Genomic DNA, 27,374 nt, shown 5'->3' on the forward strand with positions numbered 1-27,374 from the left:
GAGACTGAAATTACTTGTATACCCTACAATATATTAACATTGTAACAAAATAGTTATTTTCGGATAAGAACATGAGACGCTGTTGAGACATTAAAAGTTAGAAGGTTGAAAGATGAGATACTTTTTTGAACTATTTTCCCTAGAAGAAATGTAGTGTTGGATATACGAGATACAGATTGTTTTTTACTAATAATGTGGCGATATTTTGCTACTTCACTTGAAGTTTTATTAAATGGGAAGGAGAGAACACATAGAGAAAGAGGGACGATGTCAACATCTTTCTCACAAATTACAGAAGTAGTACAAAGCAGAAAACAAGAGAAAACGAGCAGAGAATGAGAAAAAAAACTTACATTCGATCACTAACGCATGAATAAATTAAACACAAACAACACACTTCTACCAAATATGGCCCCAAGACTAAGCACATATCGGCATATTTGGATGGGGTGGTCGGATCTTGGTACTATTGGTGAGTCCATTCTTCACTATAAGTACTGTGTCCATGCCCCAACTAGCATGACGTTCCAAATGACAATGCATAAACCACACTCCTGAAACATGAATTCTTCTTCATTTTGCATTTCACAAAATTTAGAGCCTCTTTTACAAAAAAAAATAATAAAAAATCGTCTTCAACAACAACAACAGATAATAAAGAAAAAATGAAAAACAAGAACATAACTCAATAAAACTACTCAACATATAGGACAATTATGCAAACCAAGCAAACTAACTGATCTAACATATAATTTTCCAACTAACTACAAATTACTCATCCAATTACAACTTATGATAGTCAATAATACAATATTCATCATTATTGAACGAAAAATAGCAAATCAATAGCAGATCATTAGAGACTAGAGAGAATAGACAATTGATAATTATGAAAAATTGCAAACCATAATAACCATTTAGTCCATTCTTCTATTCCCAAACTTTAGAAAAAAAATGCAGTACTATGTTAAGGTTTACTGTATTCACAATAAGAGTAAAGCAATGTCTAATCTTATGAAATTAAAATATTGAAAGCAGGAAATAATAGAGAAATTATTTACTGTGTAAGACAAAAAAATGTGAAATTTGTAACCAAATAAAAAAATTTGAAAGTTGGATTGAATGGAGAGATTAGAGATCAAAAACCAAAATATAAATTGATTCTTTTTTGTTTTTTTTCGTTATATATATAAATTGGGCCCACAAATATTTGGAGTCAAGGCCCGTGCCTCTTGGGCTTACCCAGGGCCGGCCCTGCTTATAGACATACTTGTCCTTAAATCCAAGTATAGCGATTATCCAATCTGACATGGAGAAAGGTTTTTCTACTTACCAGGATTGTTAGCAACGAATCGAATGGCAGTCCATCCGTTCTTAGGAACTCCAACGGTGTTGACTTCCTGTGGATCGACCAAGTTATAAGTGTCTGGAGAAGTGGTCTCATTCCAATTGCCATAAGCTGATCCGACGACATAGAAGCTATAACCATGCAGATGCATGGGATGGTTTTCTGCATTCCCAATATTAGTTCCTTGGTACACAATTTCAACCGATGCCCCGTACTTGATCAATTTCGCCTTTGTCCCTACTTCCGGCAGTATATAATCGTCGGCATCATCGCCAGTGAAGTTGAATAACACAGGTGGTTGACTAGGAAAGTCACTGTCAAAGCTAGTATCATTCAACATGCTGCGAATTAACAAAAGTTAATATCTCAAAATTATGTTTGCCGGTGGTTGAAGTAAAACTGTCAAAAATGTAGGCATTGCATGTAAGTTACTAGTACCTGTAGTATTGTTGCAGTATATCTGTGGTGGGAGTAGAGAAACTAATATTGTTCAAGCTAGCAGCCAGCCTATTACCATCAGGACCCCCACAAGTGCCATTAACAAGATCACAGGGTAGTTGATTCACCGAAACTGTGATAAGGATTCGTTTGGTGATATTTTGAGGCACACTAATGGGATGTTCCTCACTTGCCAAAGCCTTTAACTTGCTTGTGAAGTTATCTACGGATTCGTTGTCAGTCGTCGAGGGAAGTGAAGGAAAAGGAATGGACGACGGGACGGTTGCGTTTGTGTACCAGAGAATGGCTGTGGTGGTGGTATTGTCGAATGGAGCGCTGGAATCGAAGAATGGGCTGGCAGCAATGTAGTAGGAACTTGGAGACTGGTCCGCTGTGAGTAGAATGTCCATGGTTTGGCCTGGAGCTATCATTATGTAGCTTGTCACTATGGGCTTGATGTATGCCGCGTCTTGAGTAACCACGGTGAAGTTGTGTCCCGCAATTCCGAAGAACATTTCTTCATTCATCACACCGCTCACTAGACGAAAAAGATAGGTCTTACCATATTCAACCTCAAAAGTGGATATAGTTTCTGCAAACATGTAACATAAGAAAGTAAATCTTAGTACAAAATAAAGTCTTTTGCACAAATTAATTGGCATTATTTCATATCTGCATGTACCATTAGAGCAGTTGTATAAAGCTCCTGGCCAGCCGTTGATGGTGAATCCGTCTGATGGGTCTGGGTCACCTCCAATGAGTGTGGCATCATCAATTAGTTCCTTCAAATCTGCATTGAACCACGATGCTGCCAATAACATATGAATGTCAGAATTCTATATGTGAATCAGTGGTGACAGAGAAGCATAACTCGCTAGCGTTTATTTCATAGATCATATAAATGTATATACCAAGAAAAAGTGTTTTCTCTGCATAAGGCTCAGGAAATGGATATGTCTTTCCTATTTCAGGCAAAATAACGATGTGACCATGGACTGTGGCTCGTGACCAATCACTATGCGCATGCCACCATAACGTGCCTTCTTCATCTGAAAAGACGACCTCGTAAGTGAAGTTTTTCCCAGGTTGAATCGGGCATTGAGTGATGTTTTCCGGACCATCTGACCATGGATTATTTGGTTGCTTCACTCCATGCCTAAATTAAAACAGTTAGAGACTCAATTCAATATCCAACTCCATAGTGAAGACTGAAGAAGAGTACGTGCCAAAACTGAGAGAGAGAGAGAGGTACCAGTGAATGGTGACGCCATATTTGCCATCATTATGAACATTAACAAAAGCAGTATCTCCCTTGCGAACATGAATTGTTGGTCCTGGGAACTGCTCATTTACGGTGAGCATCGGCTTTTCGAAACATAGTCTTGTAAAGTTCGTCTCCTTGAGCTGCAATGATGTTAAAAGTAAGTTCTAAGGTATATACATGATCCATATTTGGCAGGGAATGTAGTCGATCCTTACTATAAAGCTGTAGTGGTGGACGTTAGAAGCTGTGGAGAGGAGGAACAGCCCATCGAGAATGAAGATCCCAACGAGGAGCCCCAGCATTTTCTTCACTTCCATCCTTCAACTCCCCAGCCTCTTCTTTACTTGTATGCTTTAATTTCTTTTCTGGTGAATTCAGCTTGTGTTTTTGAGCTATTTATGGAACACGAAGGACACAAACCTTCTTGCAAAACGTGAAAAATATGAAATATCTTCAAGTATGCGTACATTGTAATAATTGTTGGAGATGAGAGATCCCACGTCAAGAAGTGACAAATAAAATAGAGATTATAAGTGGGTGGATAATAGCCGATTGTACCGAGGCTTTTTGTGATTAAAACCCAACACTTGTGAGGTGACTAAGTTTGGACAGTATCAGTACAGTTGATCCAGGGGCCACGTTTTGTCACTGTTTAACATGGTGTCAGAGCGGGTCCCTCTCCAGTCGCGTCTTCGATCTGTCGTGGGCTCGAGTTGAGTGTCACTTTGTCATGGGCCCATGATGGGTGTTATTATCATGTCATCGGAGGGTTTTTCGATTGGATGGTCACCAAGTGTCGTTGGTTGCTGGACATTGGTTTATTTCGTCCCAGTGTATGAGATGTTAATATGTCACGTGCAGACCTAAAAATTAGGTTGCATGTGTGGGAGCGTGTTGGAGATGAGAGATCTCGCATCTAAGAAGTGACAAATAAAATAGAGATTATAAGTGAGTGGATAATACTCAATTGTACCGAGACTTTTTGTGATTAAAACTCAACACCTGTGAGGTGACTAAGTTGGGACAATATCGATATAGTTGGTCACGCTTGTCGTTGTTTAACAATTATTCATCCAGCAATTCCACACCCAATAGTCTAATTCACCTCTCATCCAACTACGGAGACAGACTGAGCGCTAGTTTTTTTTTTTTTTCAAATTAAGCCAGAAGATGTTACTCGATGAATAGAATACCTCATTCATAGAGTTCTCAACTTATTATGTAAGTGCCAAACTGCCAATCTGATGGCACCTAGCTAGGACCAGCTCTAGATCTATAACGAAGAGGGCACGTAACTTCCTTGTAATAGTTAGTTTGTTACTCAACTTTTTATGTAATTATTTTGAAATCTGATCGATAGTAGGTTACTCAATTTCAATCTATCAAATATGATTATATGTATGAAGACTAGTGATACAGTACTTAGAACTTTTAATATATAGAGAAGAAAAAGATAAAAGACTGCATGTTCTCACTAACATTCTTCTCCATCTCAAATTCGAGTATCCCACAAGTTAAAGAGTATTAATTTAGATTAAATTGGAGAAGAATGTCTTCACACACACAGTTCTATAACTATATATTAATGTGTTCAAATTCTTCAAATGATGTAGTACGTCCATTTGTACTTCAGAGAAACTGCATGTACTACAAAATCTACAATACTATGGCTTCTCGATCTATATATTGAGGGGAAACTCGGTTGGTTCCCTTCATCAGTTTGCCATGCATGTATCCTAACTTTCTCCACTCAATCATGCATTCTTAACATCTTCTGGTCTTGTGTTTGATTACGGAATAGATCGATCTACTCGCTATTAAAAGACGAGTATAGGTACTGCTGCTGCATGCTCTGTAATCGATGGGCTAAAATTAAAGGTATTGTCAAACTTTTTCAATCTAATCAATTAAGTTTATTAAAAATCAATTAATTAAAATGAAAAATCTATTGATTGAGATGAGTCAGAAGTGCACAACTATGTTTATAGCGATTAATTGTGCTAGATAAGCTAGCAAAGCTGCCATTATTGTTCGATTCTGTGCTTGAAATTTTGCGATTAAGTGGTAGTTTTCTCATGAATCGGGCCTGGCAAACTTACATATGATATGCAATCGAGATTTCTTTCAGGAAAGCGTGTGCATGGTTTTACCAGATCGAAGAGCTAGCTCTTTCTCTTTCCCGATCATTGCACGACCGAAGAGGCCCATAAATCTTCACGAGTAACATGCATGGTTTGTCAAGGCTATCATCTGCCCTAGTCATGTCGTGTATGCACCATCTGTCCATTTCAGTAGTGCAGACTGCAGGGTAGGTACTGGAAAATAGACCTTCTAGTTTGTTATGGAATCTTTCTACTTATATGTACGTATGCATTGCAGGAAAACTTGTATACGTAGGTATACGTAGTGTGTTTGGCAACGTACGTACTGAACTATTGATATCGAAGCAAAAGGAAAACAGTTTGTCGACTTTTATACCGAACTGTATAAACAGTTCAGTCCGTTCACTGCTTCATAAAGATGCTTTGAAAAACGACAATCTAGCAGCACAAGACGACACCTTATAATCATGCAGCTGGGAAAGAGAAACAACCTTTTTGTTGTGTTGTGACAACACGTTGATCACAAGGCGTTCTTATTAGAAATTTAGTTCTGTGGTATTACACTATTACCCCCCATCTATCACGATCGGGTCATCACAACTTTACAGAATAGATTTTCTCCAAATTTCAATCCCCACGAGATAAATATGATATGATGATGATTGATGTAATAGTTGAAACCAATAATTGATCTCTCCCTCTCTCTGAAACCTTCCATACAGTTGAAGACTTGAAGCTGGTTGATCGATTGATCGTTGCAGTGAATCAAAGAAATTAAGAAAATATGCAACGTACGTCTTTCAGAAATCATGAAACCCCACAAATATAATTGCCAGGACTTAGGTCACCTTAAACTGTGTTAAACATGCATAAAAGTGGGAGATTAATTAATGATCGATGATCATATGTTTTGAAAGTCTGAATTAAAGTGCTAATATGATTTGAAAGCTATTATATACGTGACCAATATGATCGCCCTTGGAGATGACTATGAACGATAAAATTTTACCACAGTTAATTGGATCGAAATTCAAACAGAAAGAAATTTACTATATACTATTTGGTGAGTTTGGAGAATCGTGCATTACTGTTCACTAATGACAGTGGATGGCCGATTTTGTCCTCACTTAGTTATGCAATCCTGCATATGTCCTTGCTAGCTTAGTACACACACGAACAACTCGAACCGCTTACCTTTTTTTTTATTTTTTCCCCTCTCTAGCTCTTTCGTTTCTATTTTGGTTTCGAGAATCCTTCACCGATGTTTTCCCAGAGTTCTCTGATCTCAAGTGTTCCCAAAGCCAAGAGCCCACTCCAAGACCTCAAACGCCTCTGCAACTCCGGCAACCTCCCCGCCGCCCTCACTCTCCTCCAATCCACCCCCTCCCCACCTCCCAACACCTTAAAGATGCCATCGGCGCCCTCCTCCAGGCATGCGGCCGCCATAACGACATCCAAACCGTCCGTAATAGAGATTAGGGCTCGTCAACGGGCCGGGCTCGGCCCAGGCCTTAATAAATTTAAATAAGTTGCGGGCCGGGCCGGGCCGGGTATTTTTAAAAATACGAAAATCCAAGCCCGCCCACCTAAGGCGGGCCTTGCGGGCTTTTGCGGGCCGGGCTGGGTCGGGCCTTGCAGGCTTTTACGGGCCGGGCCTTACGGGCTTGTATTAGAAAAATAATATAATACTCTAATTTAAGGGTTTGAAACAATAAAAGAATTATTAGAAAACATTCTAAAACAAAAGTCACAAATAAATTCTAGTTTCGAAATATTGTCGATCGACACCAATAGATGTGATCGATATATATATTTAGGGACCGTGTAAAAATTTCATCCAATTCGGACCTCGTTTAACCATCGGAATTTTCGGTCAACAATAAAAGAGGCGTTTTCACATAATAAAATCTCGTTGACAGGGGCTTTGCCAAATGGTTTTCTCATTACGACAACGCACGATCGGTGAAAAAAAATAGGTGATTTCAAATATGTAAACAAATTTCCACATTCGCATCTTGGTAATTGGTCCCCGCTTAGGGCATATTAGTGTTGTTTTTAGTTTACCGGAAATTCCGACGGTTAAACGAAGTCCGAATTGGATGAACTTTTATAATGATCATTAAATATATATATTGATCACATCGGATGGTGTCGATCGATTCCGAGAAGTTTCCTTCATATAGTCGCTTCATAATGCGTTAGTTTTAATATAAACCTAATATAAAAGGTTATGATACATTACTAGACGCTTTGACGATCAATAACTCTAGTTCGAAATATGATCGATCGACACCAGTAGATGTGATCGGTATATATATTTAGGGAACCCGTAAAATTTCTTCCGTTTTGGACATGGACATGGTTTGACCGTTCGTACCAACGGTCAACTAAAAAAACGACGTTTTGATATATTTAAACCTCATTGACCGGGGCTTTGCCAAATAGATTTCTTCAGTTCGACCACGCACGATAGATAACAAAAATTAGGTGATTTCAAATATGTAAACAAATTTCCACATTCGCATCTTGGTGATTGGTCCCCCCTTATGGCATATTAGTGTTGTTTTTTGTTTACCGGAAATTCCGACGGTTAAACGAGGTCTGAATTGGATGAAATTTTAAAATAATCATTAAATATATATATTGATCACATCGGATGGTGTCGATCGATTCTGAGAAGTTTCCTTCATATAGTCGCTTCATAATGCGTTAGTTTTAATATAAACCTAATATAAAAGGTTATGATACATTAGTAGACGCTTTGGCGATCAATAACTCTAGTTCGAAATATGATCGATCGACACCAGTAGATGTGATCGGTATATATATTTAGGGAACCCGTAAAAATTCTTCCGTTTTGGACATGGTTTGACCATTTGTACCAACGGTTAACTAAAAAACCGATGTTTTGACATATTTAAACCTCATTGACCGAAGCTTTGCCAAATAGATTTCTTCAGTTCGACCACGCACGATAGGTAACAAAAATTAGGTGATTTCAAATATGTAAACAAATTTCCACATTCGCATCTTGGTAATTGGTCCCCCCTTATGGCATATTTGTGTTGTTTTTGGTTTACCGGAAATTCCGACGGTTAAACGAAGTCCGAATTGGATGAACTTTTATAATGATCATTAAATATATATATATTGATCACATCGGATGGTGTCGATCGATTCCGAGAAGTTTCCTTCATATAGTCGCTTCATAATGCGTTAGTTTTAATATAAACCTAATATAAAAGGTTATGATACATCAGTAGACGCTTTGACGATCAATAACTCTAGTTCGAAATATGATCGATCGACACCAGTAGATGTGATCGGTATATATATTTAGGGAACCCGTAAAAATTTCGTCCGTTTTGGACATGGTTTGACCGTTCGTACCAACGGTTAACTAAAAAAGAGCCGTTTTGACATATTTAAACCTCATTGACTGGGGCTTTGCCAAATAGATTTCTTCAGTTCGACCGCGCACGATAGGTAAAAAAATTAGGTGATTTCAAATATGTAAACAAATTTCCACATTCGCATCTTGGTAATTGGTCCCCCCTTATGGCATATTTGTGTTGTTTTTGGTTTACCGGAAATTCCAACGGTTAAACGAAGTCCGAATTGGATGAACTTTTATAATGATCATTAAATATATATATTGATCACATCGGATGGTGTCGATCGATTCCGAGAAGTTTCCTTCATATAGTCGCTTCATAATGCGTTAGTTTTAATATAAACCTAATATAAAAGGTTATGATACATCAGTAGACGCTTTGACGATCAATAACTCTAGTTCGAAATATGATCGATCGACACCAGTAGATGTGATCGGTATATATATTTAGGGAACCCGTAAAAATTTCGTCCGTTTTGGACATGGTTTGACCGTTCGTACCAACGGTTAACTAAAAAAGAGCCGTTTTGACATATTTAAACCTCATTGACTGGGGCTTTGCCAAATAGATTTCTTCAGTTCGACCGCGCACGATAGGTAAAAAAATTAGGTGATTTCAAATATGTAAACAAATTTCCACATTCGCATCTTGGTAATTGGTCCCCCCTTATGGCATATTTGTGTTGTTTTTGGTTTACCGGAAATTCCGACGGTTAAACGAAGTCCGAATTGGATGAACTTTTATAATGATCATTAAATATATATATTGATCACATCGGATGGTGTCGATCGATTCCGAGAAGTTTCCTTCATATAGTCGCTTCATAATGCGTTAGTTTTAATATAAACCTAATATAAAAGGTTATGATACATTAGTAGACGCTTTGACGATCAATAACTCTAGTTCGAAATATGATCGATCGACACCAGTAGATGTGATCGGTATATATATTTAGGGAACCCGTAAAAATTTCGTCCGTTTTGGACATGGTTTGACCGTTCGTACCAACGGTTAACTAAAAAAGAGCCGTTTTGACATATTTAAACCTCATTGACTGGGGCTTTGCCAAATAGATTTCTTCAGTTCGACCGCGCACGATAGGTAAAAAAATTAGGTGATTTCATATATGCAAACGGTTTCAGCATTCGCATATATGTAATAGGTCCTCCCTTATGGCATAATTGTGGTGTTTTCGATTTACCAAAAATTCCGACGGTCAAACGAAGTCTGAATTAGATGAAATTTTTACAGGGTCACTAAATATATATACCAATCACATCGGCTGGTGTCGATCGATCCCGACAAGTTTCTTTCATATAGTCGCTTCATAATGCGTTAGTTTTAATATAAACCTAATATAAAAGGTTATGATACATTAGTAGACGCTTTGGCGATTAATAACTCTAGTTCGAAATATGATCGATCATCACCAGTAGATGTGATCGGTATATATATTTAGGGAACCCGTAAAAATTTCGTCCGTTTTGGATATTGTTTGACTGTCCGTACCTACGGTCAACAAAGAAAAATGCGTTTTGACATATTAAAATCCTCATTGACCGGGGCTTTGCCAAATTGGTTTCCTTGGTGCGACCACACACAATCGGTGACAAAAATTATGTGATTTTAGATATGCAAACGACTTTTGGTATTCGCATTTTGGTAATGGGTGTTCCGTTATGACATATTAGTGTTGTTTTCGGTTTACTGGAAATTCCGACGGTAAAACGAGTTCCGAATTGGATGAAATTTTTACAGGGTCACTAAATATATATACTGATCATATCTACTGGTGTCGATCGATCCCAAGAAGTTTCCTTAATATAGTTGCTTCATAATGCAATAGTTTTATTCTAAACCTAATAAAATATGTATGTATAATATTTTATTATTTGGTGGGCTTTTACGGGCCGGGCCGGACCCACTGTTGGCACCCCTACTAACACAGAGCTAGTATAGCATGCCACCGAGCATAAGCATCACTCTCTAGGCGGATCTACAAGTCACTATGTGGCTCAACCATGATATTCATAGCGTACCTCGTCATACAAGCTTTCCAATGATAGTCGGAACTCACCAAGACACCACCGGGAAGTCACCTTTCCGACCTTATCAAGATGACTTCATAGTAAGCCTAGAGGGGCACTTGTCCCACATTGAAGAATATGTAAATGAGAGGGGTTTCCTCATCTATAAAAAGGACCACTCATCCCACTTAGAGGGGAAGGACTATTTGTATAACTCAAGGCTATTTGCTTATACTAGTGGATTCAAGTGGACGTAGCCTACCCCAAGAGAGAGAGGTGAACCACTATACTTCTTGTGTCAAACTAACACTCACTAATAGCTAACCGTGTGATCAGCCACCCATCTGGTAATCACTACGTTAACATTGGCGCCGTCTGTGGAAAACCAACGAATAGCTTCGTCACTCACCGCGAGTCGGAATTTAAGCATTTTCCGCAATAAAAGTCATTCGTGGAGGTCGGAGTCAATGCACAGCGTTAGGAAACAATTAAACATACTTCTATTCATGCAAAGTAACTACGGCGTAACGAAAAAAAAAGATCAACCAAGCATGTTACAAACCCAGCGCATCAAAGGAACTTTGATGTCTAATTACTCTGGACACCCAGAAAGTTCTCCACACCACCTATCCGGCGGTAACTGCTCCGCGGTCTCGTGAACTCCCCGCAGTGGAACACATCCTCCGCATCCAAAACAACAAAGGCCACTCCACCGCAGCACAACGATGCAGAAACACAACGTACTCACAATGCTTCGCAGCGCCTTCGACCCTTCACCACACCACAACGTAGCACAGTGACTTGCTTGCGCCCTTAGCACGCGCAACAGCGTTGTAGTCACTGCTCAACACAACCACTACGCCAACATCAAGGCCACTGTACTTGGCTATGACCCAACACCTAAGTTCAGCGCCATTGCGTCGCAACGCCACAACTCGTGCGCACCGCAGCAACTGCGGGGACTTGGCCTTTTACTCTGGACACCCAAAGCTTTGTCTTCCGCAACAAAAACCCCCGAGGCGTGTTTGTCTCAGTGAGTTCAAGCGCAATGCGTGCAGCTGGAAAGGGCGAACCCCGCAGCGCATGAATTCCCTTGCAGCACCATGAATCCTCCGTTCCCCACTGTCGCGCCATCCCATCACCATGAAACTCCGGAAAAAGCCGCAAAATGCAAGGAGTTATCATGGTGTTTACAAGCCATCTCCTAGCATGACATGCAGTGTGGTGCAGCAAAAAAAAAAAGTAGCGCAACATAAAGAAGCAGCCCAACACAACTCAAAAGTCTTTGTCAAACAGAGTTGGCGTTTCACAATTGACTTTATGGTATCACTGCAGCGCCGCATCGCCCCAAGCCCAATGCCGGAACACATCCCATCACCACCAAGAGAGTATATTGCAGCAGTAATAAATTCAATGTGGTACCAATCAGGATGCCATCATCAAATCTACGTTGCCAAGCACACACCGCATCAACTGCGGGGACTACCTCAATGCGGACACGCAGCAAGCAGCACCATGGGTTTCGGCACAGCAGACTATCATTGCATCACAATCCCTACAGTGAGTTCACCTCAACACCGCAACATCTCATCTCCTTTGTGCGCATCGAGTTCACCGCATCACAATCCCCGCACACCGACGCAGCACCGCGGCGAGTTCATCAATTACGCCGAGGCAACACCGCAAAATCTCATCTCTTTTGGACTCAACTACGGCGCAACGATTTCAATGCAGCGGTTGTGGGGACGGACGTCACATCACCACTGTGAGGAGGCAGCACCGCAACGACGCCATGAAATCTCTACCCTCCGCAACAAACCAACACCGGAAAACATCCCGTACTGACACAACACCACTCCACTACGCCGCACCACCCCACTGCGCTGAAACGAGCTCGCAACGCCACACCGCCGAACCAATGCTCATCACCCTGGACTGAAAGGCATAAGGCAAAGAACTCACCTTTTTATTCTTCAACAAAGATAAGCAACCTGGACTAAAAGCCCGTTCTCGACGCATTGCTCAGTTCCAGCGCCGAAGAAACAAAACATCCCCGTGTAAGCGCTGCCAAACCACGGGTCTGTGTAAAGCTAAGTCGTTCTTTCCCTTTGAACTTTTTGAAGTATATTATATGAGCTACTGTTCAAAATATTATAATTTACCATTATTATTTGAGTTGATATAATTTCCATTTTTTATGCCCACCCCTACATACATATGTGTCAATGTGTGCAAATTGAATCAATTGATTATGCTTCAAGGCCAACCCAACCCAACCCTTTCATTCCTTCCTTTCACGTAAAGTTAGCAGTTTCTATTCTGGAAAACAAATCACTTTGTATTAATTTGTAGTTTGGAGCTGAGATATTTGGCGCCTAAATTTGAATAAACCAACCAAAATAACGTCCCAACGGCCATTTACTCACATTAGCGAAGTAGCTTATGTCGCCTTCATGCCAACTATAAGGTCCATTCTAAGTTCACATTTCCATCAGTCCTAATCGATCTGCCACGATTTAAATGGTAGAATTTGAAGCACAAACAAGACATGTGAGTAATAGCATAAAGTAGAAGATCATGGACAAGCAAGGAATATGCAACAATAAAGGTCGATATGTACTAGGTTTTGATCTCTTTTAGTTGAAGAAATCGTTGTTTTTGCTGTTCCTTCTCATCAATCTTTGACGATCCTTTGTGGGTTTTGCAGATCTTACAATCTTGGAGTCCAATGAGGCCAGCGAAACTTGGCTGGTGACACATGCATAAGAATCAACTACTTCCTTTAATTATATGTGTTAAATGTTGTTGTTACTTTTCAATTTACGTTTATGTTCAAAACCATGCATGGTGTTTTAGAATTAATTAAGACAAAGCCTGTTGTGTTTAAAGCGATGTAGTACGTTTTGGTTATAACTTATAAGCATAATTTTCAAAATAGAAGCTAACGTACATTAGTCTAAAACTTAATTTGTCACTTTGATCATGTACTGATTATAGTTATTGTATTATGATACAGGTAAGGTTTGATGATCATGATCATATTAAGGGATTGCAAGGCAGAAACAAGAGATTTTCCGGGACCATTGTTTCTGAAGAAGAGCTGAAAATTCGCAGTGAGCTCGAGATGGAAGTGGAAAAAGACTTGGAGGAAGAAATCAAAGATGGCTTATGCCATCTTGCTCTGAGATTGCACAGGCTTTACCAACACCAAAAGGAGAGAAGCGCAAGCAAATTAGCATTTTGTGAGGTGAATATAAACATACAAATGGAAGGAGGAACCAAGATTGAAATAAAAGAGACCAAAAAGCCAGCACCAGGTGAAAGGGAAAAGGGTTTTCCTCCTCGGCCTAGTTCTAGATCATCAGGAACTATGAAACCATTTATGAAAGGGGGTGCGAACACAAAGAAGTTTGATTGGGCCACAAGTCTGAGATCGAGTGGTGATCAAGGATGGAAAGTTTAAATCCTAGAAGATTGATTCTGGTTTGTTAGTCTCTCTTCCAAAAACTGATAATAATGATTAATGATAGTATAACCGGAAAGGTGTTATGATGATCGTTGCTAGTTGTGGCTTTAAAATTAACAGTATGTGATGAATTAATACTGAAAAGAAGTTGTTGCGTTATAGATCGGTGATGAACTGGTCAACTACGGAAAATAATAGATGATGTATAAATACTATTTTGTGTTACTCCATTTGATATACAAAAGTACATTTTTACAACATATTTGCTTACATTGAAGTGCATGTTAAAATGGATTATTTCAATTTATGTTTTGTTTCGATTATTCACTTGTTGCATACTTGAGAGTTGAGACTACTGCTTGGCTTGATCTTAGTTTATGAGCCATGACTCAAACTTCTAGCTTTCTATCAGCACAAAATAAACATATAGAATAGTGAAGGTCCATTTGCTCATTCTTTCTAAATAGGGTTATTGTTTGGCTCCAAGATACGAGACTTTACTTTCCATGTCACACACAGATCAGAGCTTCAAACAATTGACTTAGCTAGCTACCATTTTGTTCAATTGAGCAACATAAATATATGCAAATGGCAATTGTTCTTATTATTGCTTGGAATCTCAACCAAAAAGCTAAATCTGTAGGGAGAACTCTTTAGACCTGGAATTAAATTGGTCAGCCATTTCTTTCATGCCCAGTGAAGTGTCTTAATCGTTTGACTACCAACTAGTTCTTTTTATTACTTTTCTCTTTTAATTCTTCTCTAGTTTTCTACTTACCGAAAGCTAATCGGATCATCCAGGTTCCAAAGGAATGTAATGAGGCCCCCTTCCTTCAGTTTCTCCTTGATGTCCTTTGTGTACCTTGACTCACATTTAGGGAGTCTTAACTAAATATTTCTCAATTTATTGGTCATTCTAAACATTCATACTTCTAAAACATACTTCATTTTTGTGGGCAATAATTTAAAGGTTGTTTACTTACACCTCCTTTTTACAAATTCTGAGTCACCGAATCATGGATTATGTAATCAAAATCAGATGAAAAAGAAATTAAATCATCAGCTATTAATAACATTTTTAGCAATGTTAGCCATATTTTAATTAAATTTCAACTAAAATAGCTTAAATTCATTTTGGTTAGTTAATTTAAAAATACGTCTACATCAGTTCTCTCTATTTTAACTTTATTTGAATTTCAAGAATTCATTACAGACCTAAAAAATATTTTAAATTTATTTATGAAATATATACAATTTCCTACAAAGAATGTTATAAATTTAATGTTTTAACTTTTAACAAAGTTATAATAGAGAGCCGTGCAAAGCTAGACATATTTTTTTAAAAGATAACTTAAAAGTTATAATAAAGAGTGTGCAAAGGATGCTCTAAACTAGGTGTTGCAATACATTTGCCAGCAAGTAATCCAAATTGAGAAATCCATCTCACTCCTACACATCATCAAATCTGTCCCAACATTTTCTTGTAAACTGTTGAATACAAAACACATAACCAAGAGCGTGTGTGTGTATCAGAATGGAAGAGGATATATATATTAGAAAGCAAAGACTTGTGTGCCTTGAGGTATAGATACCTCAATTATGTGGTAGTATACTACTGGTCAGTCTGCATTTAATCACTAATCCCGTTAATTATCTTGGTTAATGTCGTTAACCTTAATTCCGCTAAATCATAATGACGCCTCCTCTTCCTCCTCCTCCTCATTTTGATAAATGCCTCCTCCTCGATCTCCTAAACCCTAACGGCTAATTCAGAGCTTTCCTTCCCTCTCCCAGTATATTTACCTCTAAAACTCCATCACTCTGAAATATACACGATTTGCTTATGTATCTCTCATTCTCCCTTATCATTGCCTCATAGCTTCCCTTCCCTCTCCATGTACATTTACCTCTTAAACTCCATCACTTTGAAACTCCTTCACTCTAAAACATTCTGATTGCGCTACATTATCTACACGATTTGATTATGTATCTCTTGTTCTCCCCTATCATTGCCTATTCGGTGAGTGAAAAAAAAATTCAAATGATTTCCTTGATTTTTTTATCGTGTTTGTTGTTCGGATCTATCGATTATTTTAAACTGATCTCATTGTTTACTCGTTGACGTTCATGTTGTTGTTTGCGTCTACCGATTGTTTTAGATCCTAGGCTTCTAATCACCGGAAAAGTTAGGTTGTTGTGTCATGTTTCATGAAAATAAGATATTCTAGAAAATTTTAAGGCTACGTTGTTAACGCATGTTTTGTATCAATAAGGCACTCCGAAAAAAACTATGTTTTAAACGACTCATATTTGTATTAATCAGGTTGTCTTTTGTAAAGGTTTGTGTAGATCAATGCACAAAACATTTTAATTGGATTGTAAGTATGTTTAAGAGAACAAGAAGTACACCAATCAATAAACAATATCGTTACCTGAGAAGGACTACTAGTGCCTAAGATTTTTTTCTTAGTTGTAAGTATTTTCTTTAGTTTACAAAGTACACTAAATAGTATACCTAAATACTAGTTGTTCATCATTTCTTAAGTATGTCTACATATTTTCTATACAATTAGTATTTGCGTAATTATGGGGACTGACAATGAACTTATAACACATGAACAACAATATATGGAATCACCAAAGAATCATGATTAACAACAAGCATCCACGGACTAGGAGGAGGATCATGATGAGCCATGGGAATACAGTGAACCACCACATGCATTAGTGTATATACCTCGATAAGGAAACTTTTTTGGTAGTGAAATTGAACATATGACCTTCGACACAGTTGACGAGGCAGAGACTTTCTATAATGTGTACTCAGGTGCACTTGACTTTGGGTGGAGGAGGGATGACATGTTCTAGTCCTACAATGTGATTACATGGAGGAGGTGGGTCTGTTGCAAGGAAAGGGTTCAAAATAAAAAGCACTTGGTTGTAGCAAATTTAAGTAGTACTACTCGGAGACAGACGATGACGAATTTCCAAGCATAGTTTTGTGTGTATCTTTGTTGTGAATGGAGTTCCAAGGTATAAGGTGAAGGAATTCGTTCCAGAGCATAATCATAGGCTAGCAACTGGGAAGCAAACTGTCTTTGTTTGTTCTCACCGACATGTCAGCAAACCAGCTCTAGAATTAACAAACACGATGATGAAAGTTCCCATCAAGCCATGTCGCGCCTTTGAGTACATGGTGTAGCAGAGTGGGGTTATAGTGCAGTGGGATTCACCCTAAAAGACCTCTACAACAAGCTAGGCCGAAAACGATGTACTACCCCATTCGATAGTAATTCCCAAGGCACACTTTCCTACATGGAATCATATGCTGAAGATAAATTGGTGGACATATTTTGGGGAGATGGGCATTCTTATATTGACTTCACTTTGCACTCAGAGATTGCATTAGTAACAACATTTGGTCCAACTTAGCATTATGCTAAGTTGTGTTCACATGAAAAGTTTTTTTAAAAGATTACTCAATACACTAGCCTCTACTCTCCAACCCTCATCACCTGCCATAGCTTATCTGAGACGACCGGTGGGCTTTTGCAGTTTTATAGTTGTAGACATTAGTCCATCACGGTAGTCTCTCCAGTTGTTGATCTTATTTACTTCTTTCTTACCCCAAGCTTCAACCAGGTACAATGACCTGTCCACAAAAGCCACATCCATATAACAGTCATAGTAGAAGAGTTGAAGAAATATGCAACAACCGTTAAGATACTTCAGTTTTTTTTTTTATCATTGTAAGCTTTGATTCCCTTCATCAAGAAGTCGAACGAGTACTTAACCCAGTTGAGGGTTGATATATGGCTTGTATCTCTTAGCGGCATAATCCATTTCCTTGGTAAATCTAGTCGAGCTATATAGGTGTAAGGATGGTGATCATTGTGTACAGCACAAATAGAATCTTAAAGTTGTGGTCGGCTGCTGTTTCTTTGCACCTCAAGTAATCCTTCAAAACCTTCAATGGAACCTTAACAACTTTTTTCCCATCTGTTCTAGCCAATTAATTTGTCTATTGCCACCTTCAACTTTGGCTCTTTATTAACAATGCCAACAAAGGAAGCCGCCTGCCTAGCATTCTTCACCCCTATCACCTGAGAAAAGTCACCCGCGGACATCAACAACTTTGTTTCGTGGACATTTAAGCTACTGTTCTCGTGATTCACCTTATCAACAAGCTAACTTATAAGTTTACGGTCCAACCACTTAAGACGCATCCTCATTAAAACACTGAACAACATTTCTTCACATGCAGCCCTATTCTCGGAACATAAGCCGGCAACCGTTTGGACGAAGCGGTCGGGAGACCATCAACTAAGAACTTTCACAAGACATACATAATTCCCTGATGGTTCTTCAGAGTCAACATCATCAGAAGACTTTGGCTTGGGTATATGCTTCATCTTATGGTTCGAAGGAAACTTTCTCCACATTTCTGTGATTTCTCTGCGTAACTGAAACATATCAATCTCTAAAGTAAGGGACTTAAATTAAAAATGGAATGCAAATGTATAATCACTCTTATACAGACTGTTAGAATGAATGCTCATCTGTTTGGTCAACTTGTACCTCGGATATAATTCCTGGCGTCGAGTGCCACTGCAATAAGTAATTTCATAGTCAGAACTCAGAACCACAATAGCGACATTTCACACAGGTCTACTACCTAGTTTTGTAGAAAACATGAAAAAAAGAGTAAACTATAAATTCCAAGTTCATACAGGTCTACCCTTATACCAAGCTACTCTACATTTGCTCACCTCAATTCAACTCATTACAAATAGACTGACTCAAAACCCAAGTAGACTAGCTCCATATAGGTCTGCAGTTTTTAAACAACAATAACCACCTTACTAATGCTCAAATCACATGCAGACATATAGGGCCTATTGGAATGGCATGCATAATACTCACACGAAATTAAAAAAAGGCCAGTCCACCAGGTTTGGTTGTCCTCTCCCCATATTAACAGGCTGACTGGCACACTTCTTCCTCTGTCCCTTCTCATCATCTTCTTTTTCCTCTCCATCTTCATGAGTCATGTCTCCACCTTTACTAGACACCTCTTCATCATCCCTTTCAGCGGTAGTTTTGACTTCTCCACATAAAATTATCACGGTAATGCTTTTAAGATATAATTAAAATTTTAATATTTACGAAAATACGCTTTATATATATATTCTCAAAAAATATTTTTGAATTAAAATTTATTTGATTGAAATATAGATGTGTGTATACTAAATAATTTTATTCGAGATTTTTTCATATTTTTGTAATCTAATTAATAATTCGATAGAGGATATATGGTAATTGTAGTCATTAATTATAGTCATTGATATAATTCGTAAATTTAAATAAAATTTAGAAACTGAAAAAGTCATGAATTAAATTTGAAAAATTTCTAGACATATTTAATGATAGAAAAATGAGATTTTTTGGGTAAGATTCTTAATTAAGGGGATATGCAAATTCAAAGTGAATGAATCAATTATTACATGAAAACTTTTTGGTAAGATTCTTTTGTTTTGGTAATTAGTTATCCCTTAATTATTGTTGAAATTATCTTTAATAAATAAAAGATAATAAATTAAATTATTTAGAAGGATGTGATTGTCTTTTTATTTAAAAATAAAATTTTGTAAAATTTTAATTACTGACGTGGAATGATGATGTGACATACCACATAACATTATGACGCTACATTTGATGATATATTGTAGCGCTAAAATAGTTTCCAAATAACTAATTAAGCAGATTAGACTTGCTCCGTTAACACCTAAGTTGGACATACACGTAGGGACAGTTTAAAATTTAAAAATTACCGAATTTTTTTAAAGTTCTAATTAATCCGTCTAACCCACCACGTGGTACGTTTGTTTACTTCATATAGAACCCGGATCAGATACCCAACAGCCGTATACTATTGCCAAAGGTATCAGTTTTGATGACCAACACCAACCAGAGTTCATGTTGAGAGTAGAGACCATGCGCCTAAACTTTGATTTTCAGGTTTCAGCTAGCAATAATGGCAGATGCATTATATTCTTACCTTATTTTTCAATCGTGTGTATGGAGCAATAAGCATATGCATGTGTATTAGCCTATCAGGTATATGTTCCATATATATACGATCTCCGGGGTTCTAAGCTTTTAATAATTAAGCCTAAGACATCAGCTATAGGGCTATTGTTAAGCAGTAATTAAGCACCATGTTTAGAATCCAAGTCCCAAATTTCTGCTGATGTGATAAGAGTGGTTGAAGAGAGTTATTCACACGTTCTTATTTGTAAAAGTTGCAGGCAAAGTTTAAGAGGTAATTTCAGTAGGTTTTTATGTAGCTTTAGCCTTTAGATCTCATTGATGTCACCTCACGATCAGTTAATTATATATCAAATTAACAATGAGCTCGACAAAGCTACGAAAGTAATACGACTCTAAAACAGTTCTTTACGATCAGTTTGGAAGTCAGTGAGATAACATAAAGATCTAAATTATAAGGTTGTAAAATAAAATTGAACCAAGACTAGCTAATAACCATCTTCCGCGCGAAAAAAAAAGACTAATAACCTTATTCATGTTCAGTACATCAATAGATCGATGCCGCGAGAAAGTGGAGAAACTTAACTAAACAATAACGACCGCTAGAGAACTTGAGGTTGAGGGTTTAGTTCAGGACTTGAGGGAATGGACTTGGATCATAGTGTATTGGCCGGTGAACATACAGTGATACAGGCCTTCTCCGTTTTCAGTTGCAGATGGAAATGACAGCCATGGGAATCAGCAGAGAACAAGAGGTTACAAATTCCAGTTGAGTAGAGAAACTCGAAGTAGAATAAATTCACAAGAAAGAAAATTATCTATTCTGAGCAAAGCAGGAACTGGATAATGTTTTTGCGCGCCAACCCTGTTGCATCAATCTTTTGAGCTTTCAGTTGGAGTTCCACCAGGAAAGACTGAAACAGTGAACCCCTATAACCCCGCCAGAAGGAGGCTCTGAGCCTATGACGTATAATTTGGGGTTTACACCCTACACACAATAGATGTAAAAGAGCATTGAAGTGACTGAACACGCCCCCTCCTCTCTCTCTCTCTCTCTCTCTCAATCAATATAAGTTGAGTTTTGATAGAAGTGTTTTTTTTATAATCAAACTTTGAGTTCATATGTGAAGATTTAGATTTTAGTTCCAACGTAGAATGATTTTCTCCCTGTGAGACTAGAGAAGTTAGAGAAAAAAAATATCAGTTTTTTATTAGAACTTATATCATGTGACGATCAACTGGATCAAAAGATGTCACATTAGATGTTAATGAAAGATTTACGTATGCAAATGAAGTTACATTTTATATGCTCACAGGCACTTACGTTAAGTTATTGTATGATTTGTATCTGTGACTTTACATGATGGTATCATTTAAGATTATAGGTACATATTTTACATATGCGAATGAATTAAAATAAAACAATGTCCGATTAGTGTGAAATACATCTACTTTAGTCCATGGGTGACTCAAGCATTTCCAAATCTAAGACAAAAGAAAAACAAACCTAAGTATTTATAACTTTTTTTCATTAGTTTGGGTTTACTAAAGCATCCCAAACCCCTTAGACTCCAATTTGACTTTCTTCTTTCCTCAACTTCACACTTTTTCCTAGTGCTGGCATTTTAGGCCGAACCTACCGAACCCACTTAGATTCGAACTTGGCCGGATTGAATTGGGCCGAACTTTCGGCTAACTGAACATTTGGCTTGGCTTAGCCGTACCAAAAGTCTGTCTTCGGTTCAGCATATCGTACTAACCGAATAACATACAAAATACAACAAATTTGTAAGAGGTAGGATTCGACCCGTAACTTCTTGTGCAACACCTACACTTACAATATACCAAACAAACAATATATTTATTATCTTTGAGTCTAGTAGAGAATTAACCTAGCCTCCACTTCGCTTCAATCGCTTCTTCTTGTTAGTATCATCTTCTTCGACCTCCTCCTTATCTCCAATCTCTTATTTTTCTTCGACTTTCTTCATCAAATTAACACCAGGTTCATCATTTCATCATCCTTATTCAATTGTGAGTACCATATATAGAGTCCATTACCAAACCATCATCATCTATTCATTCTAGTGATACTAGCAATCCTCAATCGATCATCGCCAACTCACAAATCTCTAACGCATGATTCTAATCATCCTCAATCATCGCCAACATCACAAGTAATATCTCTTATGGGTTTTTTCTTATTCTTCTCCTTTTATGGGAACCAAATAAGTTCTCTCGTCCCTATCCATTCATCTTTTTCCTCCACCAGATCTTCAACCTAGCTTTCAAGTTTGCTTGCAATTTTTGGTTGCCGAACCAAACCGAACTGAGGGTTCGGCAATTGAGGGTGTTGGTATAGTGATTTGTCGAATAGGTTTCGGTTTGAGATTCTTCATACCGACAAAGGTCGGTTTGGCATCAGTTGAGGCAAAATTATCTCGGTTGGTGACCGAATCTAGCGTTACTTCTTCCACAACCTCAATAGCGCATCCCTCGCAGTCACTCACTCACTCACTCACTCCTCAGTCAGCTAGGCTACAATGTGCTCTGTCACTACTATTACTGTATGTTTTCAAAGATTATATCTATTATACTATTATGTAAAATCTTGAGCCAAAACAAAAGCGTTCAAACTAAATTACTTCATCATTTTATGAGAAGTGTAGAGTTTTAAAGTTAGTTAGAATATTTAGATTTATTTTTCCATATCTTCTCTAAATTTTTATAACCAAATGCAACCTTCATTTTAATCTTTATTTGTCAATTTATATTGAGAAAGAAGATGTTGAATCTTAGATAATGAGGAGGCGATTAGAGATATCAAATATTTATCGACTAATATGCGAGAAAATTTTAAGTGTGTGCGAGAGATTTATATTAATTTTGTATATCAATTTTGATTAAAATTATCTCGCACTATTGAAATTCTCAGCTATTTTTTTTTCTTTGGTAGAGAAATTTGAGGATTCCCAATATTGTGATCCTGGATCCGTCATTGACTTTTTTTGAAAAATAATTTCATTCCATAGATTATATAGCTTACAGTCCTTCATGATTCATCACCACGCTTACATACAAAGCTAATACAAATTAAGAGCAATAGTTCTCAATTGAGCACACCTATGTGAGAGAAACAATCTAGCTCGTCATCTATAAACTTATGGATCTATCTTAAAAAAAAAATTATGGATCTAAATGAACTACATGCGTAGCACGCAAAGTCACCTGTTCTCTTTCTATTAATTATGAGGGATTTACAATGCATTTATGAAATACGGTGCAAACTGCAAACAATTTTCCCTATCAACACGTACTGAGTCTCCAAGGATCAAGATATGGCACATTTAGGAAATTAATTACCATAATTGAATCCACTTCGAATCAAATGTGCTTCCACTCCCTAACCGAAACAAGCTCAATTGCCTGAAATCCCTGAATGGGCCATGAAATGGATTTGAATTGCCATGTAGTACCCATGTTAGCCGACATGCACCCAACTTAATCTCCACAAGTGATAACAATTAGCTTAAACTCTCAAAGCGCGCATGTGAATTAGATAATCAAAACCACATTCACCATTCATGTTGTTCGCTTGTTTAGAACAAAATCTCTTCTGTTGTTATGTACTCATGTTCTTATTCGAATCTCATAACAAAATCCAAAAGACTCCTAACCCAAGTCATTACTTCACAACTAATCAATCCCAGTTGAACTTTTATTTCTTTGAATGAGCCAAGGGAAAAAAGACAATCCCTCAAAGTAAACATGGTGATCGAAAGGCATGAAATTTGGATTGGATTAGATTGATTTACAACTGTCAGAATCTGCTAATTGAAACGATATATGACCAGAATTTGCACCCAATAATATATATATATACGTGGACCACAATGCAGCAGAGGCATGCAGCAGCTTTAACTGATGCTGGGGTTCCACCATAACAAGCAAAGTATCTTCAAATTTCATCATCTAGGTAAGCTTAGCTTAGACTCTCACAACAAGCAACCTCCTAATACTATCATATCATCTTTCCTGCTAAATCAGACATGAATTTCAAAATGACCCAGGCCAGGACCAGCATCCCTCTCCATATTAAGACCCTGGAAATGGAAACTGTCTCTATCTGCAAAAATTAAGCGCAACCATGACTGATCATGGCCTCCAGGCAACACCCATTTTACCAATTACCACAGTTAATTACAGATTCCTGCAATAACCCTAATAGGTAGGAATCTTAAGTGTTTTGTTTTTGGTTTTGGAGGATTGTGTTTTGCTGCAAGACAAAAGATGGGTGTCCCTCTCTATGTATATTTATGATATGGGATTCTGTTTTGCTGCCGGGAGTGCCCACATGTTCCCTTGCAGATGATTGAAATTTTGAGGGAAGGAAAGAAAAAAAAGAAAAAAAAAAGAAATTAATAATGGAAATGAATGTCTGAGGGAGTGAGACCAAAGCTCTATAGCTTTGGATCTATCAGACTTTCTCCAACATGGACTGAACTGAACCCACATTTTGGACTTTGAGGAAGGTTCTCACATATTCATTATTCAAAGCACAGCTACTGTTTCAAGCTGATATCACTCCTCTTTCCCAAGAAGAAAACATAACAGTAAAACTAACTAGTAATTTATAATACAAATAATTGAACTGGCAAAGGACTTGAGCAGTTGAGCTCTTTCCTTCCCAAGGAGAGACCCCATGAATCTCAGAGCTTCAGACATCTATCTGGGTTCTGATTTCTACAAGAGAAGTTCCATCATATGATTGCATAGATATTGAAGAAGTAGAGATATATTCTATGTAATTTTTTATGAACGGAAAAAAGAAACTCTACTCTGAGTATTTTATTCTGAACATTATGATCACTCTGCAAAAATTAAAGTGTTCATAGGTAAGAATTAAAGAAACAGGCAAGACCTATGAGTATGAGTAAGATTCACTCATTCAGAGAAGAAATGAAGGCTAGCTAGCATTGATTCATCTCAAAACACAGTGAGAACCCACAATGGCAATCACTGGAGAGTTAAAAAAGGGGTGCAGTAGTAGTCATATGAATCCATCATACAATAAATGCTTTGGTAAACATGGAACCAGCAGAGTCTGAAAAGAAAGGAAGTAAATGAATGACACAGAATTCTCAGATCATCAATCGTACTCGTACAATCAAAACACATGTTGTGATTATATGAAAATGTAGCTCCACCTCACTGATTTGATTAAGCTACCTGCATTCTCTTTAGACCACCCAAACTATATCAAGTAATTTCCATAACTAACCAAAGCACCCAACATTAGTGAACCTATCTAGTAAATAAGCAAATTAAGATGAAATTTAACATGCATTGACGGGAAATGATGCTCAATTAAACGACTAGCCTATTAACAAGCACTGAAATGGGTGACCAATATTCATGGATCTAAATAACATGGTGGGTAGTTCTAGAAGTAGATGAAGAAACCCTAAAACACTAAAATTCCGGACAAGAATTTCCTTAGTTTCGCTCCGAGGCGCTAAAAGCAACCAAGAAAATTAGAAGAAGACCTGCTTATCCTACTACTTAATTAATTCTACTGCTACTAGTACTTCCTTCTGGTGCTACCTAGCTAGTGTTGTTGTTGGCTCTCCTAATTAATCAAGTACAGTACAACAGAAAGTAGAAACTAGGAAAGATGAGGTTGATGATCTATTCCGAGGGAGAACGATGAGGTTGATAATCAGAAATTTGTTTTTGTAATGGCTAGGGATTGGTGTCTAGGGTTTCTTGCCGAGGGTGTGTTTGTTGTTATGCATCCAAACCTTGAGCACATGCCGCTTCACTCCCGTCTCGTCGCAGAAGCTTTGCACCACCGCCTCATCCTGCTTCTGAATCCTCCACCCCAGCCGCTCCGCCAGCTCCAGCATCCTCTTCTTCTGCTCCTGACTAAACTTGGTCCTGAACCTCTTCTTCGACGACGTCGTTCCCGTTCCAAATCCACTACCGCCGTCTCCGCTGGGATTCGACATGTCGTCGTCCTGATCTGTCCCGCCCCCGCCTGAGGTCGAAGGCAGCGCCAGCGGCCTGTGCTGCGTCGTCACGTGGAGGTACCCTGCTGGGGTGCGGTAGTAGCCGCCAGACGGTGAGAATTGCTGGTGGCCGAAGCCGTGGAGGTGGTTATGATGATGCCCTCCGCCGCTGACGTGTCCCTGGTGCGGCACAAGCTGACCGTACGGCTCGTCGGTTTCCTTGCGGTGGAAGTTGCGGTGGCAGTTACACGCGGCGCATTTCAGCGCGTCCAGCGTCCCCTCGGCTCCCGCGGCCAGAAACTCGCCGCAGCCGTCCAGCGCGTGGCCTCCAATCCCGACCGCATGGTTCTTCAAGCACTCTCTGTATCTGAACGCCTTCCTCGTCTGTTGCTGATGCTGCTGTAGTTCTAGCTGACCGCAAGCCGAAGCGGCCGCAGCCGCGGCCGCCTCAGCTGCCATTTTGACCCGGCCGGGCGCTCCTCCTCCGTTGTTGTTCACTAGCGAGTCGTAGCTCGGCTCCATCTCCATCTCCTCATCGTGTTCCTCATGATCCTCAAACTCCATCAATCAAAAACCCAATAAAACCTCACTAATTAACCAACAAAGGTTCGAAATTGGAGATAAAGATCAGTGATTTTGAGTGAGAGAGAGAGAGAGTGTGGCAGGTATATGTTTGTGTTATCCACCCTCTCGCTCCACCTCTGCAAAAAAAGCTTGTTTCTCCTTGAAAGCCCTTCATATACTTTCCCGTTTAACACACTAAACGCCACCGCACCGGCTATTCCCGGTCCCCAACCGGTCACTTTTCACCTCATTTTTTCACCCCGCGGTAAAATTTCATATTTTTAGGGAGTGTCAGTGTACCCTCTACTGCTGCTAGTGGGTAGTAGTGGTACTATGCTACTAATACAGCAAGCAACAGAATAGTATTAAAAACAATGTGGAACGGTGGTACTTCCTCACGCGCTGAGTTGGTCACGGTGGCATCGGTTCAGTAGAGAGAGGAGGCGCGTGGAGAGGCGCGTGGAAGGAAGCGATGTGGGGTGGTGGGGCACCTCAGGGCACGGCAATACTTAGGAAAAAATAAATTGTCGGCATTTAAGGCAGCTGGGGTAAGTGCGTTCTTCTCCGACATGCGTGACGCGCTTTTGGGGTAAAGAAAATGCATTTAATATTCATGTGTCTGAGGAAAGAGAGCAGGAGAGAGACGAGGGGAGGTTTAGACAGACTGCCGCCTTGGGTCAGCGCGTGGAGTGCACTTAAGTTGTACAGGCTTGT

At 38.7% G+C, this 27,374-nt stretch overlaps 2 protein-coding genes across 2 annotated transcripts; both read right to left on the bottom strand.

The window, feature by feature from the left end:
- Positions 1–201: 201 nt before the first annotated feature.
- Positions 202–3,394, bottom strand: LOC126804995 (putative laccase-9). Its single transcript, XM_050532081.1, has 7 exons — positions 3,266–3,394; positions 3,039–3,190; positions 2,698–2,942; positions 2,469–2,594; positions 1,787–2,378; positions 1,334–1,689; positions 202–554 (listed from the first exon to the last, which is right to left on the bottom strand). Exons 1-7 carry the CDS (start codon positions 3,365–3,367, stop codon positions 421–423), a joined length of 1,707 nt encoding a protein of 568 aa, XP_050388038.1. The 5' UTR covers positions 3,368–3,394; the 3' UTR covers positions 202–420.
- Positions 3,395–25,500: 22,106 nt separating this feature from the next.
- Positions 25,501–26,747, bottom strand: LOC126804998 (zinc-finger homeodomain protein 1-like). The gene has a single exon (XM_050532084.1). The coding sequence runs from the start codon at positions 26,658–26,660 to the stop codon at positions 25,845–25,847; it is 816 nt and encodes a 271-aa protein (XP_050388041.1). The 5' UTR covers positions 26,661–26,747; the 3' UTR covers positions 25,501–25,844.
- Between the last annotated feature and the right edge of the window lie 627 nt (positions 26,748–27,374).

The sequence above is a fragment of the Argentina anserina genome, chromosome 1 (assembly GCF_933775445.1).
Source record: "Argentina anserina chromosome 1, drPotAnse1.1, whole genome shotgun sequence".
Taxonomy (NCBI): Eukaryota; Viridiplantae; Streptophyta; class Magnoliopsida; order Rosales; family Rosaceae; genus Argentina; species Argentina anserina.